This window comes from Corticium candelabrum, chromosome 4 (assembly GCF_963422355.1).
Source record: "Corticium candelabrum chromosome 4, ooCorCand1.1, whole genome shotgun sequence".
NCBI classification, from domain to species: domain Eukaryota; kingdom Metazoa; phylum Porifera; class Homoscleromorpha; order Homosclerophorida; family Plakinidae; genus Corticium; species Corticium candelabrum.
This window is the reverse complement of record NC_085088.1, coordinates 7,375,935-7,393,607: the sequence shown is the minus strand read 5'-3', so window position 1 is coordinate 7,393,607 and position 17,673 is coordinate 7,375,935. Positions and strand designations below refer to the sequence as shown.

Genomic DNA, 17,673 nt, shown 5'->3' with positions numbered 1-17,673 from the left:
ACTTATCTGATGGGCATGGGACCAAAAGGATGTCGGATAACTGAAAACGTCGGATAATCGACGCATTTTGAAAAACAACTGCAGAATACTTAAAGAAGCTCAACATCTAATTGTACATGTAACAACTAATACAGTACAACTTCTTTGACTAGGGAGAACACTAATGGGAACTGTCAAGACTTAAAGTAACCACTAATCTTAGTCTGTATCAATGCTTTCGCTCTTCTTGCTGTAGTTTTCATCAGCAGCCCATTCAGTAGGACCATTGTACTTACTGAAACTTCAGGTTGTTCTTCCAGGTACTGAAGAACCGTTTCTAGAGCTTCACATTTAATTTGACGACACGTGGATCACGGATACAGTGCTGTACGCACAGGAATTGTATATCCTAGCTTGCGCACAGCCTCGCAGTTCAGACAAGCAATGCACCGTTGGATAATCCGTGCTGTCGGATAACTGAGTGTTGAATAAGTGGTGTCCTACTGTATCTATTTAGTGTTTTGTACCAGTTACATGGCATGATGTACAATATTTCATTTCTTGATCCTTCTGTGAAAACCTGTAAAAGCTAATAGAAAGGCTTGTTAGATGTAATTAGTCAAGCTTGCTGCAAATATCAGTTGCGCTTAAACGTACATTACGTACGTATAGGTTATCACCCGCATTCCAAAGCAATATCATTTATTGTCCCAACCATCGTTTATTGCACGAGCTGCAAGCAAGTGTGATAAACGGTGAGAGGGCAAGGAATATGATATTGCTCTGGAACAAGGGTGATAACTGACTGAGTTACCGGCATGTGGCCCTTACCCAATGAGTGTTCGAGTAGACTGTCATGTAGTCAGCTTTCTGGGTTTGATGGCAGTTTCAATTATTTAGTCAGAGATGGCTTACTTTTGTTTGCTGCACTTGAATGACTGGGATAATATTTCTCCTTCTCATTTGACTTGTTAGCTTGTTTGTGATATTGTTGCGGTTTCCATACGATGTCCTGCTTGTTTGTAACATTGTTGACGTTTCAATACAGTGTTATGATCAGTCCCATGCAGTGGGTGCATGCAATAATTATGGGGGCTGGCAATAACTACAGAATGTGTGCAATAACTACGGTATATGTAAAATATGCGATCACTGGGCTGAATACTGATATTCTTGCATGGTCTAAGAGAGCGCTCACTGGGTAGGGGCCACGTGCCAGTAACTAGCTATTATTATCCCTATTAAGTTGCATTCTACTTCAATAAATTCTACAGAATAGAAGTTAATATGTGATGTTTGTCTGTGTTTTGTCTTGCTTGTTTACTTTTCGTTTGTATTTTCTGTCTTTTGCTCATCGTTACTACTAACCCTGGGTGTTTATATGTTTATCTGTTTGTGCGCCTTTCCGTTTGTTTTTGTCTGCCTTTCTGTCTGTTTGTCTGTTTTGTGTGTGAGTCCATGCATGTGTATGTGCATCTGTTTGTTATATTGTCAATTTTTGTGGTTTCTAGTCATACTTCTCATGTTATATACACATAACTTCTTTACTGCAGGCTTTCACTCAAGTGAGCAGTTTAGCTCGCTGTGTCATTGTCTCATCTGGAACTCTCTCTCCTCTCAGTACTTTCTCATCAGAACTTGGCACAAACTTTCCTATTCGTTTGGAAGCCAGCCACGTAATCAGAAAGGAACAGGTCCAGGCATTGACTCTGTTGGATATGTTTCATATGACAACAATATGTTTCTTGTAACAGGTTTGGGTTGGTTCCCTTGGTATCGGACCAAATGGAACAAAAATGGATGGGCGCTTTAAATCCTCTGAAACTTTTGAGTATCAAGATGAGGTTGGAGAGATAGTGCTACAAGTGTGCAAAGTTAGAATATGGTTTGTGATATCATCATTATAAAGCTCTTACAGTGTTGTTTATACATGTAGATCATTCCCTTTGGTGTGTTGTGCTTTGTGCCATCCTACTCTCATCTTGACAAGTTTTACAAACGATGGCAGGTGTTGTAACAACTGCGTGATATGGTTATTGACTTAGTCAATTTGTAGATTGTCTTTTGCAGAACACCGGGTTGATGAAAAGTCTTGTCAAACTTAAGTGCGTTTTAACAGAACCAAGAGGCAGCGAGAAAACTGGTTTGTAGGCATCTGCTAACTATACTATTAGGCATTGGATGATCATTTTGTAATGATTTGTGTAGACTTTGAGGGTGTTTTGCAAGAGTTTTATGACATCATTCAGAGGGCAGGTAGACTCTCAATTGTTAGTCAACATTATCATATAGTTTGTTACACACGGTGTATCATTTTGTCTGCAAAATTGTTTGGTACAGAAATACTAAGAGTTCACATTGTAGTGACTTCTCAGTCCATTGTCTGGTTTTGTGTTTTATTTGTCTCTCTTGGTATAAACATTGACATGACTTGTTTAGTGTTTACAATGATTGTAAACAGCATAATGAGACTGCATATGTTAAACACTTGGTCATTAATTCTGTTATTTTGGTTTGTTGGTTCGGTTTATGACAATAGATTCAAGCATTTACTTTGTTCTAATTATGTAAACAATGATTTGCTTGCAGTTAGGTTGTAGATGTTTGTCACATTGATTGCATGGAGTTTCTAAAGGTGAAGGAAACAGGTAATGTTTGATCATGTGCAGACTTTTCAGACACTGGCATGATTATTAGAGCCTTTAAGGCTATGAGCACACTAAAGCAATGTACAACTTAGATGTTAAAGCCAGACTTACTATCAAACACTGCAAGGTTTGCCCAAGTAACTTATTGTGATATCTGTGCTATTGTTTATTGGATTTGAAGGCAATTTGACTAAACAGAGATGTAGGACCTGTTTCTACCAACCAGTTAGATCTTGTCTTGTGTATGATAGAAACTGTGAAAAGCATGATATCTCAATCAGGCACATTTACTTGTTTATTTATTTATTTTGTAGTCATTTTGTTGGTTTGTCTATGTTTTGTCTCTTGGTCTGTGTGTCTTTCTTTCAGTCTGAAGGCCTTTGGAGACATTGTTTTTCAATAGTTTTTCAAAGATGCAATACCAGAGTAATTTTGAACAAACTGTTAAAACAGACCAGCAGGAAGCAACATTTAATGTTAATTTACTGTAAAGGACATCCAGATCTCAGTTCACTAGATACTAAATATGCTCTTATCCGGACACAGTATGAAAGAACTTTTACAGCCACGTTGCAATGAATGAACTAAGTGTCTGCCTGTGTTTTTGTCTGTTGTTTGTTTGTCTGATTTAGTGGTATTTGCTTGTGTGTGTGTGTGTGTGTGTGTGTGTGTGTGTGGTGTGTTTGTGTGTGTGTGTGTGTGTGTTTGTGTGTGTGTGTGTGTTTGTTTGTTTGTCTATTTGTTTATTCATTTGTTTGTCGGAGTTTTATCTGTTTGATGGTCTTTTGGCTTACTTACCTGTTGCTTGTCTCTCTTTTTACCAGTGTGCTTGTCTGTCTTTTTATTTGTTTGTCTGTTTTTGTTTTTTGTTTAGCTGTCAAATGCTGTTCATTTATGTGTCTGTATGTATATGTGTTTCTGTACATTTTTCTCTACTTTAGATGAGGCTGATGCTAGAGGTGCATTGTTAATAGCAGTCTGTCGAGGCAAGGTCAGTGAAGGACTTGATTTTGCTGACAACAACGCTAGAGCAGTCATTACGGTAGCTATGCCATTGCTGATTTACTTAGTATTTAGCATACAGCTTTGCTTGCTGCACAGATTGGAATTCCTTTTCCGAGCATTAAAGATGTTCAGGTATTATAGAACAAACTTGTTTCTATCAGTTTCTTATCATTTATATTTGACACAGGTGGAACTGAAGAGAAGATACAATGATCAGTATGCTAATGAGCGAGGTCTTTTGCGAGGAGCTTTGTGGTATGAGACACAAGCATTTCGAGCACTCAACCAGGTACTGTTTAGTTTGCTTGCCAGCTTGCTTGTCTGCCTTTTTGCTTATGCTTGTCTGTTTATTTGCCTGTTTTTCTGTCTGTCACATAGAAATATGTATCGCACATTATCTACTAATCATCAGCATGAGCATGAGTTAGGAAGATACTGATTCAAACATCTTAGTTTACAACTGAATTCAAATGTGGACCAATAGTCTTTTTTCAAACTCGAACAATTTGTTAGGCTGTCTGTTTGCTGGTCTGTTTGTCTTTGTCTGTCTATGTTACCTTAAAATTTGAACATTTTGTTTAAAGTTAGAGCTCAGTATTGGTCAGTTTTTTAGTGTGGCTGTCATTTTTATATATTTCCAACATGAACATTATATATGATGCAATAGCTAGCAGTAAACTACCGTAAAACCAGAAAATCCTGTGGTACATGATATTGTGCGTTTCATGTAGTCAAACTGACATTGCATGAGTCTTTAGCACCTGTTACCCAACATCATCCGTTTCTTCCATGTCGATCCGCGATTTCTTTCAGCGTATTACGCCAAAAGACAAGGGCATATTTGTCCCTGTTCCGGTTAATGTAGAGGAAGAGGCCACCAATGATGTCGTTGGAGATGAAGATAACGACCTACTAGCTACGGCCGAACGAAGAAAGACGACAAACCAGCACATATACAGTGAGGAAGTGAGGGCAGCTATTGGAGAGTATGCAGCCCACCATGGGCCTGCTGCAGCAGCCAGACACTTCACCAGGCAACTGCGCTGGAACGTGCCTGAGTCGACAGTCTACAAGTTCCGTGATTTGTGCAAGGTGGAACTGCAATGCCAAGCAGCTACTTCTACGCATCATGGACCGATTGCCGTTACCAGTCTCTCTCCTAGACAATGTAGACGTAGTCTAATGCTTGGAGACCTGGATCGTGTGGTTCAAGATTACGTAATTAAATTATGATCTGCTGGACGACACGTGTCGTTGAAGCAGCAGCAAAGGGCATTTTGCAGGCATGTAACAGATGCCTTCTAAAGGAAAACGGGGGCACAGTTGACATCACTAAGTCCTATGCTTGATCTCTACTGACTTGAATGAAACAGCAAGACTTCCTCCTGTTGAATTTGAGGCGCTCAAGGTTGACTTCTGACGTGAATCAAACAGAAGGTTGCAGAACACAATATTGCACCTCAACTGGTTCTTAACTGGGCTCAAACAGCTGTCCAGATAGTTCCATCGTCACAGCGGACCATGGAGAAGCAGAGAACAGGTAGAATTTCAATCAAAGGAATGAACGACAAACGAGAAATAACGGATTTGCTAACAATTTCAGCTTCAGGCGACAGGTTGCCTTCACAAGTTCTATTTGAGGGCAACACAGAGAGATGCCACCCGACATTTAATTTCCAGAGAACTGGAATGTGTGGCACACACCAAACCATTGGGCTAATGAGGCTAAAGTTCTACGCGCCATTGACACCATCCTGAAGCCTTACCTAAAGAAAGTCAAGGCTCAACTAGGCCTTCCAGAGTCACAGAAAGCATTACTGATCTTGGACGTGTTCCGGACTCATTGAGTTCAATCAGTGCTAGATAAATTCAAGTTGGAGTCTATTCTGTGTGTCTTTGTTCCTGCCAACTGCACTGACAGACTTCAACCTCTTGATGTGTGCGTGAATAAGCCCTTGAAGGACCACATGAAGCAGAGTTTTGTGGCATGGTATTCTGACAAAGTTTCGTGTCACTTATCCAGTGGAGGCACAGTAGATACAATGGTAGTTGGTTTGCAAAACAGTGTTCTGAAGGCATTAGCTGCTCAATGGTTATTGGATGCATTTGATTACTGTGCATATCATCTTGACATTGGCAAAGAATTTAGATCAGTTGGAATTGATTTCAGTCTGTGACCTGGTGTTGTGTTTTCTGTTCTACTAGAAATTGACATTCTGTGATAAACATTTGTATGAGTGTACATGGCTGCCAATCGCACAATTTAAAACCACACAATTTAAAACGGCACAATAGAGTTGAAGGAGTGATTTTGGACAAAATCGCACAATATTATGTACGCACGATTTTCTGGTTTTACGGTACGTTTACGTCTTCAACTCAGTGGCATTGAATATGCTACAGATTAAATTAGTGTAGCAAAAATTGGACGTATTAATTGTCTCTACATAGAGTGATTGGTGTCAGTCGTTTGGGAGATTTGCTTTGTTAGAGACAACAGGAGCCGAACATTACATGATTGCTGTGCAACAGACAAACATCAATCTGTTTTAGTGTCTTTGTTTGTGCTAGTTGTACATATTTACAGTGGCATACACAGAAGGTGACTTGGGGCTTACAGCAAACTAATTGTCAGATGATGATGTCATAACTCTGACATCACAAAAAGAATACAGCCAAATTTAGAAAAAGTTAGACTAATATGTACTACAGTAGAACTTCGCTAATCCGGACAGCCTTGTTCCGCGCTCAACGTCTAGCTGTCCGGATTAGTGAAGTCGTCCGGATTAAAGAAACGCGTGTCTTTTCAGTCAGCTTTCTTTTAAATTGTCGCAGATCCACCTCTTTCTTCTTGATGTCGCCAATTGTGCTTCGGCCTACTTCGTACCGCTCTGCGATTGCAGCGTAAGATGTTGTCGGTTCATCAAGAATAGCGATCTTTTCGTCTATTGTCAATGTCTTGTGACGACGTGTAGCCTTCTTGCTCTTATTTTTGCCAGACAGCTTGCTGTTACGTACATCAGACGCAGACATTTTTGAATCACGGGAATAATTCCCAGATTTAACCTGCCTCGGAATTCCCAACATATTCTGGAGATGCGAGGCCGGGTGCCGTAAGTCGTCTGGATTAGCGAGGGTCCAGATTAACGAGGTCCGGATTAGCGAGGTTCTACTGTACTGTGTTACTGATGACTTAGTTAGAGGTCTGCTTTGAGATTGAGTATGCAACTGATTGGTTGTAACTTGTGTTGCACATGCATCTACATGTATAGTGGCATTTTGGTGATGCCTCAGTTAGATTTGTGACAGAAATGTTTTTGACATATATGCATACATACATAAAGACATACACAAAACCGCATTTCCGTGCATTTAGCTGCATGCCAGTATAAGTGGGGATTATCAGAAACTTGCTTGTCGGACTCTTGTAATGATACAGGCATGCTGGTATAGCGCAAGAGAGTGCTGATAATGGCGAGGGAGCAACTACACACGTGCGTAATTCTACTGCACATGTGCCATAATTTGATTCGTTGACCTAGATAATGCAGCTTCCCTTGAAGCCCAGCTAGAAATAGCTGGTATGTTCAAAGTACCCAGTTCCGTCTCCAAACAAGAATGGTAGTTATCTAAGTCAATATCTGACATCTTTCTCCACCACAGACATTTGATCAAAGGCAAATGAAGTTTCTCTGTTGCATGTTTGTGGTCAAAACTAACATCAGTAGACAAGACAAATGGCCAGTGATCAGACAGATATCCACCATTTCTCTTATTTCAAACTTGATAATTGTATTGCTCAGACTACCGGAAATAAGGAAATAATCAATCCATGACTGACAGCCAAAATCAGATCTGTGCCATGTACTTGCTTTGCTTGACAACATGAGATCATTCAAGCCGACAGTAAACAAGTCCCAATCAGAAGTAAAGGAAGCCAACTGTCTCGACATACGACTGTTCTGACTACGAAGATCAGCATTAAAGTCACCTGAAATGATCACTTCATCATGGTCATTCATGTGTAGAATACTTTCCAGATAACGAATCTCAGAGATGTAATCATTCAAAGACAAAGTGTCACCATAATCGACTGGCAAGTAAACAACAACAACAAGAATAATTCCAATACTTGATTTAACTCAAACTGCAACAATCCTATCTAACCCGACGCAGTGATATCATATAATGACTCTGCCTATGCCATAAAATAGCATCTCTGCCTCATGGTCGACCAAGTAACATTGCATCTTTCTCCATAGGGGATGCAAAGCACAATACATAACATCTTCTGATGCAGAGGATAGCATAACAAATTCATTTGGAGATAACCAATGTTCCCGTATCGCCAAAAAGTCTAGTTCTTTCATCAATTCTGAAATACGTCTTTCCGAGGATATAAAACCTCTACAATTAAAAGATCCATATATATATATATATATATATATATATATATATATATATTGCAAAGTCAATCTTTTCACGAACTGTTGTTTGGCCATGTTGTTGAAACAATTACATTGCTTTGATCAAGGGTTACGTCGATTTTTAGAAATTATTTGTTGTTCTTCTGTTACAGATATGGCATGGCTGCATGCAACGTTACGTATTAGACTTGGTGAACTTGGTCTGAGAGAAGCAGTCCAGTCTTCACCAGCTGCTTATGTAGGGAGTTGCAATTCTACTCGTAAGATGGTACAGGACTTCCTAAAAAAGGCTTGCAATTCACTGGATATTTCAAATTTGCATTTCTCAAGGCCTTTACCATCAGGAGACTCCGAAAGTCATCTTCAGATTTGTCACTGTTTTTCGACTTTAGATTTCAGCATTGCTACTTAACGGCAAATCCAATCAGAATTTGACTCTGATTTAGTCAAGTATTTGTTGAACACTGCTAGATTACGAGACAGAGCACATTTAAATTCAATCAGTACATCTCATGCAGGAGCTTGGTTGCGGGCAATAACCTACTCTAATCTCGGCCTTTCCATGTCTCTTCATGAGTTTGTTATTGCGGTATGGCTTTGGTTGGGAATCAAGATGTTTCCTTCTCCTGCGGCATCTGTCTTGGGCAGTTGTTGTCAGCACATTGACACATTGGAGATCACCTTCTTGGTTGTGGTTTTGGTCCAGAGCGCACACGTAGACACAATGCATTGGCAGAAGCTATTTTCCAGGCCTTATTGGTTGAGAACAGAGATGTTATGAGGGAGATGAGGTGCAATGGTTCTACTGAAGGACGTTCTGGTGATGTTTTTCACCCTGATTTCTTGGAGGGTCGACCTGCCTATTTTGACGTAACGGTTAAAAACTCTGCAGCCGTTATCTGACAAAATCAGCTGTAAGAGCTGGAGCCATAGCAGAGGTATGTGAAGAACAAAAGGATATTCGCCATGAAGACAGAGTTCGTACAGCTGGTGGTCTTCTTTACCTCTTAGTGGTTGAGACCTTGGCGCTCTGGTCATTATTCAGCATCAAAACTCTGAAAGCTATTGCTTCCAAAACCTCATCAGTCAGTGGCCTTAAATTCCACTAGGCTTTTCAAAATATGATGCAGCAACTCTCTATTCAATTATGGAAAATAATTCGAGAATGATGAATCATAAGAGAATTCAGCTTGACATACAGGACCTTGATAGTTGGGATATACCTAGTGTAGTGTAAGACTTGTTTGGTTTCGGGATGTTTGGGGGGGTTGTTTGAGTTTGGAAAAAAGTGTGTGTGTGTGTGTGTGTGTGTGTGTGTGTGTGTGTGCGTGCGTGCGTGCGTGCGTGCGTGCGTGCGTGCGTGCGTGTGTGTGTGTGTGTGTGTGTGTGTGTGTGATGTACTGTAGATGGTACGCATGAAGTGTATGGTGTAATATATATATATATATATATATATATATATATATATATATATATATATATATATATAAACGCTGGATGTTATTCTGAGTCAGCATATATACATATAGACATCAACTATTGTGTGATACATTTTGAATTCCACTATCATGCTATTGCAACAAGCAAGCAAGACATGGTGTTTATAAGCACTATGAAATTTCAACCTTGTAGAATTTTTTGAGCCTAAAAAAGGTGTAAAGCTTACTGAGGCATTACCTGTGATTGATTCATTGATGTTGTAATATTTTGTTTTGTGACAGGCTCTTGGAAGATGTTTGCGTCACAGGTAAGTGATTGATTATTAGGTAGATATAGTAGTGTTGAATTTTCTCTTATTTAGGAGTGATTGGGGTGCTCTTCTTATGATTGATGAGAGATTTGGTCATTCAGAGAAGTATATTAGAGGTGTGCCACAGTTAATTTATGATCAGATCGGTTTACAATACGTGGTCTGCTGTGCTTGTACTTTGTGGTGGCAGGTCTTTCTAAATGGATTCGTCATCAAGTGCAACACTTTGGTGTTTTTGATGTAGCTCTGGACTCAATTAAGAAATTTTCTTTTGATCGAATGTCTGATTCTCAAGGACATAATATTGATTCATCGATGATTGCTGATACATCAGTTGTATCTGTCATGTCTCCTGTTAAGTCAGCTACCTGCCCAAGTATTCGTGCAGTGGCGACACTGTCTCAAGACAACCAAGTAATATGCAATACTAGTACTACTTCATCTAGTCCAGCTTTTGTAACTGCATCACAAATATATGGCACACACACAATTGCAAGATCGGTCAGCAGTAGTGCATTGCAACGTAAAACCAATACGATGAGTCCAAGTCCATTTATTGTGCGTCCATCAACTGGCATTCAGAGCCAGTATATTGGAGAAGACCATTCAGCACCTACCATTACCCGGGCCAAGAATTCAGCCACTCCATTACTTTTTTCTACTTTAGGGTCTGAAGACTTTGTTGATGGTGACTGTACTAGTTTCAAGCAGACAAGTATGTGTCAGAATGAATCAATTAGTTGTGTACCTTGTAAAGATGATGGACAGTCTGGATTCAAAGAGGATTATTGTACAGAAGAACAAGATTTTCCAGTTGCTCAACTGCCTGGTAATGTTCGAATAGGACACAAACATGTCAGAGCGAGGTTGGAAACTCAACGTGAATGTGTTACCAAAGATGATTTGCATTTGCTGTCATTGTTTGACAAAGAAAGTATACAACCAACTAGTACAACACAATTTATTTATCCCGAGGAGGTGGCTGACACAATGGAGGAAAATGTTCAACTGATCATTTTCTGACTCAAAAGCCCAAATTGTTTATTTTGTTTGCTTGTAGATTGATTCTAAAGCTGTGGAGGGTGAAGTTCGATGCAAAAGTTGCAAGGAGCAACTGGTTGCAGGTGACCAAATCTAGTCGCTCAGTATGATTTCTGAGTAGCTCTTGTTACATAATATTGTATTTGTAGCTCTCAGTGCAGTGGAAGTTAGCTGTGGAATAGATGACCTTTTGAGTAAACTTGGCAAGAGTTGCACACTTTCTAAATGCTTTGTTTGTACTGAGGAAGATCTAACTGTCAAATGCATAGTTTTACCTCAAACATCTACAGTTTCTTGGCCATTTTCTGGTACTGTACTTGTTGATTCCGAGCCTGTGACTAGTACTCATTGATCTTTCTTGGTTGTTCCTAGCATTAAACTGTATTTGGAGTGAGGCTGAAGGGTTGAGCTATGTGCCACTGGTTTGCTCTAATTGTGGTACTCACTGCTCGCCTGAGTCTCCTCCTCTTGTAGGATTCAAAGTTGTTTCTTGTAGTCGACCGTCACTGATGGAGAGATTGAATAAGGTGACACAAACTATAGACCTGCATGTAGTCTATTGGCTCAATGGTTGGTTTCTCGCTCAGGTTTATCTTTTACAATCAGCTGTCGATTATACTCAATAAATGAAGCAGAAGTCTAAGTGAATTATCAAATAGAGTTGCACTAAAGATGACTATTTGATAAGACTATCAATTTAAATATTTGTTGTTTGATTTTGTCTTGTTTTAACATCTGACTGAATGCTTGGTTATACGATTACACTTTCATATATCACGCTCGTTTCCATGCTCAACCGTATGCGTACCGATTCTGTGACATGACGAAAGAGCGAAAATACTGTTGGAAGAAAATGCGAATGTTGGACGTTTTTAACATCCGGGTGATGTTGAATTTATACGGGTCTTTAGGATGGCGTTTGTTGAATTACCTGACATCTGCACGTGTTTGAAGGTCAGAATGAAAACCGAATTTTTTATTTTCAAGTGTATTAAATCTGACGTCCCTAGCTGCATGACGAGAACAAGAGACTCAAACGAAAGTATGTTCGTCTTGTAGAAAGAAACAGGAAACTAGAGACACACGTTGCTGAAATGGAATCACAAGTAGGAAGAAGAGGAACCATTAGAGATAGAGATACCAGGTCTTGCATAAACGTGTTTCATTGCCTGTTTAGAGTTTTTATGATAGTTATTGTATAGACTAGTGTCACTGTCTGTCTTAATTAATTAAAATAATTAGTAAAGACTTTCCTATCTAATACTGAGAGAGACACTGTACAAAGCTGTAAAGTACTTTTTATTCCCGTTTTTAGAATAAGGTGAAGGCTGATCATTCACAAACCAGATGTGTTAATAAAGGTCTTATTCTTTCAAATGGGATATGTCCATCCAATATGAGACAGCTGCTAGTTCTCACTAATGAAAGAGGGACACATCTAGCTCATTTGCTGTACTTGACCTGAAAAATTTAAAAATTGCACTTCTCCTTGAGTCAACCATAGAAGGGTGAGTTGCATCATCCAAAGTGGAATACTTTGTATTATTTAATTAAAGAGAAACAATCTTATGATACTGAAAATTTATTTGACTTTCAAAAGATAATTTGAAGCCTATAGCACTTCCAGTTATCGATCAAGCCTTCTGCGCTTGGCTAGAGCATTTTCACTAAATGTCTAGCACAGCTGTAGACCTAAATAACTTTTTATCATCCTGTATGTTGAAAATCTGTAGTTGTCTATTTAAAATAGCACTGTTTCTTTTTCTTGGTTCTGCTGCTGTTTTAGCAAGATGGACGTGTGATGGGGCCATTGCAAACAAGCATGTCGTTAGGTCTCTTATTCACACTTTCTTATATATATATATTTACATGCTAAATGTATAGTACAAATGCCAAATGTTTTAATTAATTAAGATTAATTAGAAAATAAGTATTTTTGCTGTCTGCCAACAAGGAAAAACAAAGGGAATTAATTGAGAGCAATCTTTTTGGGAGAAGGAATGGATATGAAGTAAAGAGAGTTGTGTTTACAGTTCTGAGTATACATGAATCAAATGTTCTTGCTGAAGTTAAATATCAGAAGACTCAGTATCTTTACTGTGCTTATTGTGAGCTGTTGTTTCAGGTTACTGAGGTATTAAGCTTTAGGTGCTTTGTTGAAGCACTTTGTTAAGCTACTTGACTTTCTGAAGACAATGCTTTCATCTTCAGGCCTGTAGGCTGGAGGTTTAGTGGGTTCATTTGAACTCCTATTTGGTGTGTCAATGTCCGCTTTTCTAAGTCAACTTCTTTCATACAGTTTTTGCTTATAATGACAGCTTTTGTAGCTTACGAGACCACTATATGTTGAAGTGAGAAAAATTCTTAGTGAAATGAGACCAAGTACATCACCAGCATGCAGAAATTATAATGTACGTTTTATAGCATTTTGTGTGAATGTAGCTACATGATTACACAAGACATCAAAAGAGAACAACTTTCCTGGCACTGCTAATACTCACATTTGCATCTCACATGACTGCATTTGCATAGAGTTAGGAACTTTCATAAAACTGCAATTTTTGGATCAAATTACTATGTACTGAAGGTGTTAAATAAAGTGTAGACAATAGGCATTTCAAGTCGAGTTAGCAATATTGTCTAGAATCATATACAAATGTGTCTTTAATATAGCAACCTTAGGGCTTATGCAGTTTGTACAATGGTAATTTATATACACATAGATGCCTTAATCATACATGTAAATGTCTCCAGCTGCATGCAATGGCGTCATGGTGATGTCATAAAGTCAGTTTTGGTTATTCAAAGTCTCCTGTTTATGAAGCAGCCTACAACTGCAGACCCGATCTTCTTCAGCATTTGCGATGCCACATCATTTCAAGAACTGTTTTAATAGTGTTTATTTACTTTATAAGATTTGCTATTTGTTCACCATCAATATGTTGTGTTCTGTATAACTAAATGGAAACAATGCAACTTGTTCTTTTCATAAGCATATTAGCTGGCATTTAAGGTACTACTAGACATATGAAAGGTAAAGCTATTGTTCATTGTTTTCCTTCAAAGCTGCAGCAACTCCTTCACACAGAGCAGTCTTGTCTAGATATGTACATTCTAAGAGTTCAACTATTTATCTTTTTCTGACTGTCTGTTTGTTTTTCTAATTAGCTTTTTTTGTTCAAGGGTTACCATATGTTGTATTTTACTTAATAGTCAAATTACCAATTGCGTGATGGCTATGTTACATTATCAACAGTGCCTAGGCCATTTTGTATTTTGTAACATTTGTATTTTTGTATTTTGTATCATTGATGTTTAGTGGATTATGCTGCAAAGACAAACATCATCAAGAATGTCAAGTTAACAAAGTTCCACAAAGCAGTCATTCCCAACTTGACCCGGAGAACATGAACAAGTCAGTGTTGTATTATTTTAATCAGGTACTTACAGCAGCAGCTAAAAGCAACTCAATAAGAGTACTGTTCTTTCATTATATACATTCAAAATTACCAGAATATCTTGACTTAAACAAGTAGTCAAGATAAACAAGTTCATTGATGTTGCAACAGTGCATGTGCATTAAAATTGGTTTTTGTTGTCTTGTTATCATAACTAATTGAATCTGCATTTACACTATTGCTTTCACTGCTGTGAGCCTTTTGAAAACCATGATATGATAGCCACACAAAGAAGTTCGAAATTTAGATGCTATTCAATGTGCTACTTGTAAGATCTATCATCTGAAATTGTACGAAGTGGCAGCAAACTCCGTAGTCATCCAAGTGCCATGTATGACAAATCGCAAATACTGCTCTATGATCAGACCGTATTGAGGGTGTGGCACGTTCTTGAGTGTGACAGCCAGCCAGCCAGCCAGCCACATACTAGTAGTTCATCTCTATGTTTTGTGAGTAGCTACTTGCCAAGTCTCATGACAAAGTCCTGTTTCGTAAGGCTTATACTTGAATAATACAAAGGTTCATTCCTTACGGCTTATAGCTGATTTGGAAGTTTGTAAAGTCGTGAGACTTGGCAAGAGCAACTCAAACCGTATAGAGGTTAACTGACTTCTTGTCTGTGGGCTATGTTTGTGGGTGGGTGTGTGGCTGGCTAGTTCTTGCCACGCTTCAGGAATGTACACCATGCCTCTTGTGTGGCCCAATTACAAAGCAGTATTGTTTATGTCGTATCACAGACAATGGACAAAGAGCCAATCAGATGTACAAACCATTTATGAGAGGTTTTACCACAACATTGTAATATATGTTTGTGATTGCCAGGTCTTGTCAGAGATAAACAACAGAACTTACCTGCCCGCAACTGCTAACGGAAAATCAATCACTTCTTGGATTACAACATTTATACGGGAACCTAACATTACATAACCATGACTGATTGTTATGTCCTGGATGTGATAACTTTTGTTACTGTACTGTAATGACTACAGACTTTTTACGGACTTTGTGGTCACATGAAACAACAGCTGCTTTGTAGGATTTTAGATAGATTTTACAAGTTTAGGTTCCCGGTACTTCTGTAGATAAGTCTTCAACTCTTGTAACTAAACATTGAGTTATCAGTACACACTGAAAATGCACATGTTTTATATTGTGTGTATGTAAGCAGCAGTGGTGATTTGTGATATTTGTGTTGTGTGGTTTGTCTTTTGATTATAGAATACTTGAGGGATACTCAGAAGTGTCTCGCAAGTACAGTCGGATGGTTGCTGAAAGTACCAAATTGAAAGAGTCAATTGCGACTTTGAAGGTGCTGAATGAGATGGATGTGTTGTACAACTGGAGTCACGTCTGACTGCAATGATGTTCCTAGCACAGGTTGAAAAGAGAGAAGTTGAGAAGCAGCTAGAAAGCAGCCAATTACATGCTGATGGATTGGTAAAACTAAATGAAAGACTGACGTCTCAGATATCATCTCTGAAGAGAGAACAAAGTATATCAGGTTGATACATTTACACTATGAACCCACTGGTTATTATTATTAGCTTTCTTGTCTCGACACAAGGGATGAATAAGAAGTTAGCTGCAGTTACTAAAGAGAGGGATGCTTTAAGGGAAAAACAGCTGAAATGGAAAGGTGTGTCGAGTTTAGATGATCTTGTGGTTTTGTCACTGATTTGCCATTTTGCAGCTGAATTTGAATGTCTTGACAAGGTACAACATGTTTAATACCTAAACTCAATTTATTTGTGATAGTTGTCAATGTTTCTATTACAATGAAGCACTGGCTGCTTTATAGCTTGAAAATTATTCAACAACTATGTGACAAAACAATAAAGTGCATTTGCATTAATCAGATCACTTAAAGGGGAACTCCCACGAAATTACAAGTAACGTTCTCATGATAGTACCAAGTGCCCTGACTCTATTGGTACCTTTCTTTCTTAATACAACTCTTTCTGAACGGAGAAATTGAGCTTCGAACATGGGGGCGTAACCTTATGGCAGTCGCCATTTTGAAATGATGACGTAGCAATATCTTACTCGCGTATGTTGCTCTGTGTAGCGAGGATATATCGAGGGTCAGTCAGAATTTGAAAGGATGTAGCATCTAATAACACAGTATCTTGGATGCTCACTAAGAACGTCCTTGGGTGTGAGCCGTCTATGATGATGCGTGGTAAAGCGCTTGGGGATTCCGTCCCCTGTGTCCGAATCAATTTCATGAGAGTTTCCCGAACTCGAACTGCTCTCAGCGTCATCACATTCGGGCTCAAAACTGTACGGAAGCTACGCCATATACTCTGATGACAACACATGCGCAATCGGTAAGATATTCGTACGTCATCATCTCAAAATGGCGACTACCATAGGGTTACGCCCCCACGTTGGAAGCTCAATTTCTCCGTTCAGAAAGAGTTCTATTAAGAAAGAAAGGTACCAATAGAATCAGGCCACTTATTACTATCATGAGAACGTTACTTCTATTTTCATGGGAGTTCCCCTTTAACTTTTGCAGTTTACGTAATTACAGACTTTTATTTTTTCCAAATTTAACATGTGTTGTTTTGACTGCTACTGCCAAAATGTATCATTGTTGATTAACTTAGGTTACTTCAGTTACTCGTGGTTGTTATGGATGTGGTTAAAATGACATATGTTAATTGATTCTTTGTTTTGTAGAATTTTTTTGAGGAAATTGAAGACCTGAAATATGCATTGCAACAGTCAGCTAAGTTATGCCAGTCCTATGATAGAACTATGAGAAAACTGTGCCGCAGACACGATATCCCCTTTCCTACAGTAACGCCTTCATGTGATTAATGACTTCATTTTAGTAAATCACATCAATAGAGCCAAGATAACACAAATCACTGCTTTATAACTACTACGTACCGTACTACGTATATTAGAAATATTATAACAGCTTTATAACTACTAATGATCTACTACTGTAGTAGTGAGGATGCCCGTGCTACTCTTTTAGTGTAAAGCAGGTAGGCTGGAGTGTCCAGCCCCTTGTCCCCTCAGGAGGAAAAGACTCCAGCCTCGGTCTTTCTCCTCTTGGGGAGCCAGTCTTTCTCCTCCTGGGGGAAGACGACCGGCTGGACAGTCAAACCTACTATATTTAGTAGAAATTGCAGAGCCGTCTAAACGTAACTCAGAGGAGAAACACGGTGCTAGCGCGCGCTAAGTAGGCGTAATTATAGACACTGAAAACTACCAAATATTCTTAGTGGATTTTTACTACCGTCTATGACCTGGAAATCGAAAACCTCCGAATATCGAGCAACTTGATGGCCTCGCCTCGAATTTTTGTTACCCAACAGTATGTGTAAAACATGTATTAGCTAGATATTTATTAA

At 38.9% G+C, this 17,673-nt stretch overlaps 2 protein-coding genes across 4 annotated transcripts in view; both read left to right on the top strand.

The window, feature by feature from the left end:
• The window catches only part of LOC134178363 (Fanconi anemia group J protein homolog), a 38,379-nt gene extending 26,806 nt beyond the window's left edge, over positions 1-11,573 (top strand). For all 3 annotated transcript variants that reach the window (XM_062645233.1, XM_062645235.1, XM_062645234.1), the window contains exons 18-32: positions 1,533-1,673; positions 1,734-1,853; positions 1,916-1,987; positions 2,050-2,122; positions 2,188-2,235; positions 3,569-3,669; positions 3,729-3,764; positions 3,820-3,921; positions 9,781-9,806; positions 9,861-9,925; positions 10,000-10,811; positions 10,870-10,933; positions 11,000-11,158; positions 11,223-11,377; positions 11,438-11,573. In XM_062645233.1, coding sequence (XP_062501217.1) covers positions 1,533-1,673; positions 1,734-1,853; positions 1,916-1,987; positions 2,050-2,122; positions 2,188-2,235; positions 3,569-3,669; positions 3,729-3,764; positions 3,820-3,921; positions 9,781-9,806; positions 9,861-9,925; positions 10,000-10,811; positions 10,870-10,933; positions 11,000-11,158; positions 11,223-11,377; positions 11,438-11,476 — 2,013 coding nt within the window. In that variant the 3' untranslated portion in view covers positions 11,477-11,573. The remainder of the gene's footprint in view (positions 1-1,532; positions 1,674-1,733; positions 1,854-1,915; positions 1,988-2,049; positions 2,123-2,187; positions 2,236-3,568; positions 3,670-3,728; positions 3,765-3,819; positions 3,922-9,780; positions 9,807-9,860; positions 9,926-9,999; positions 10,812-10,869; positions 10,934-10,999; positions 11,159-11,222; positions 11,378-11,437) is intronic.
• Positions 11,574-11,646: 73 nt separating this feature from the next.
• LOC134178365 (centrosomal protein of 290 kDa-like) lies at positions 11,647-17,240 on the top strand. Its single transcript, XM_062645236.1, has 8 exons — positions 11,647-11,804; positions 11,861-11,994; positions 14,170-14,265; positions 15,527-15,617; positions 15,686-15,809; positions 15,873-15,944; positions 15,999-16,021; positions 16,991-17,240. Exons 1-8 carry the CDS (start codon positions 11,763-11,765, stop codon positions 17,129-17,131), a joined length of 723 nt encoding a protein of 240 aa, XP_062501220.1. The 5' UTR covers positions 11,647-11,762; the 3' UTR covers positions 17,132-17,240.
• Positions 17,241-17,673: the final 433 nt, after the last annotated feature.

Bases quoted from the DNA above. Each gene is read 5' to 3' on its own strand.
- LOC134178365 (XM_062645236.1), top strand. From the start codon at position 11,763: ATGGCGTTTGTTGAATTACCTGACATCTGCACGTGTTTGAAG. The intron at 15,618-15,685 runs GTGCTGAATGAG...TTCCTAGCACAG, and splicing joins AGTCAATTGCGACTTTGAAG to GTTGAAAAGAGAGAAGTTGA. The intron at 15,810-15,872 runs GTTGATACATTT...TCTCGACACAAG, and splicing joins GAGAGAACAAAGTATATCAG to GGATGAATAAGAAGTTAGCT.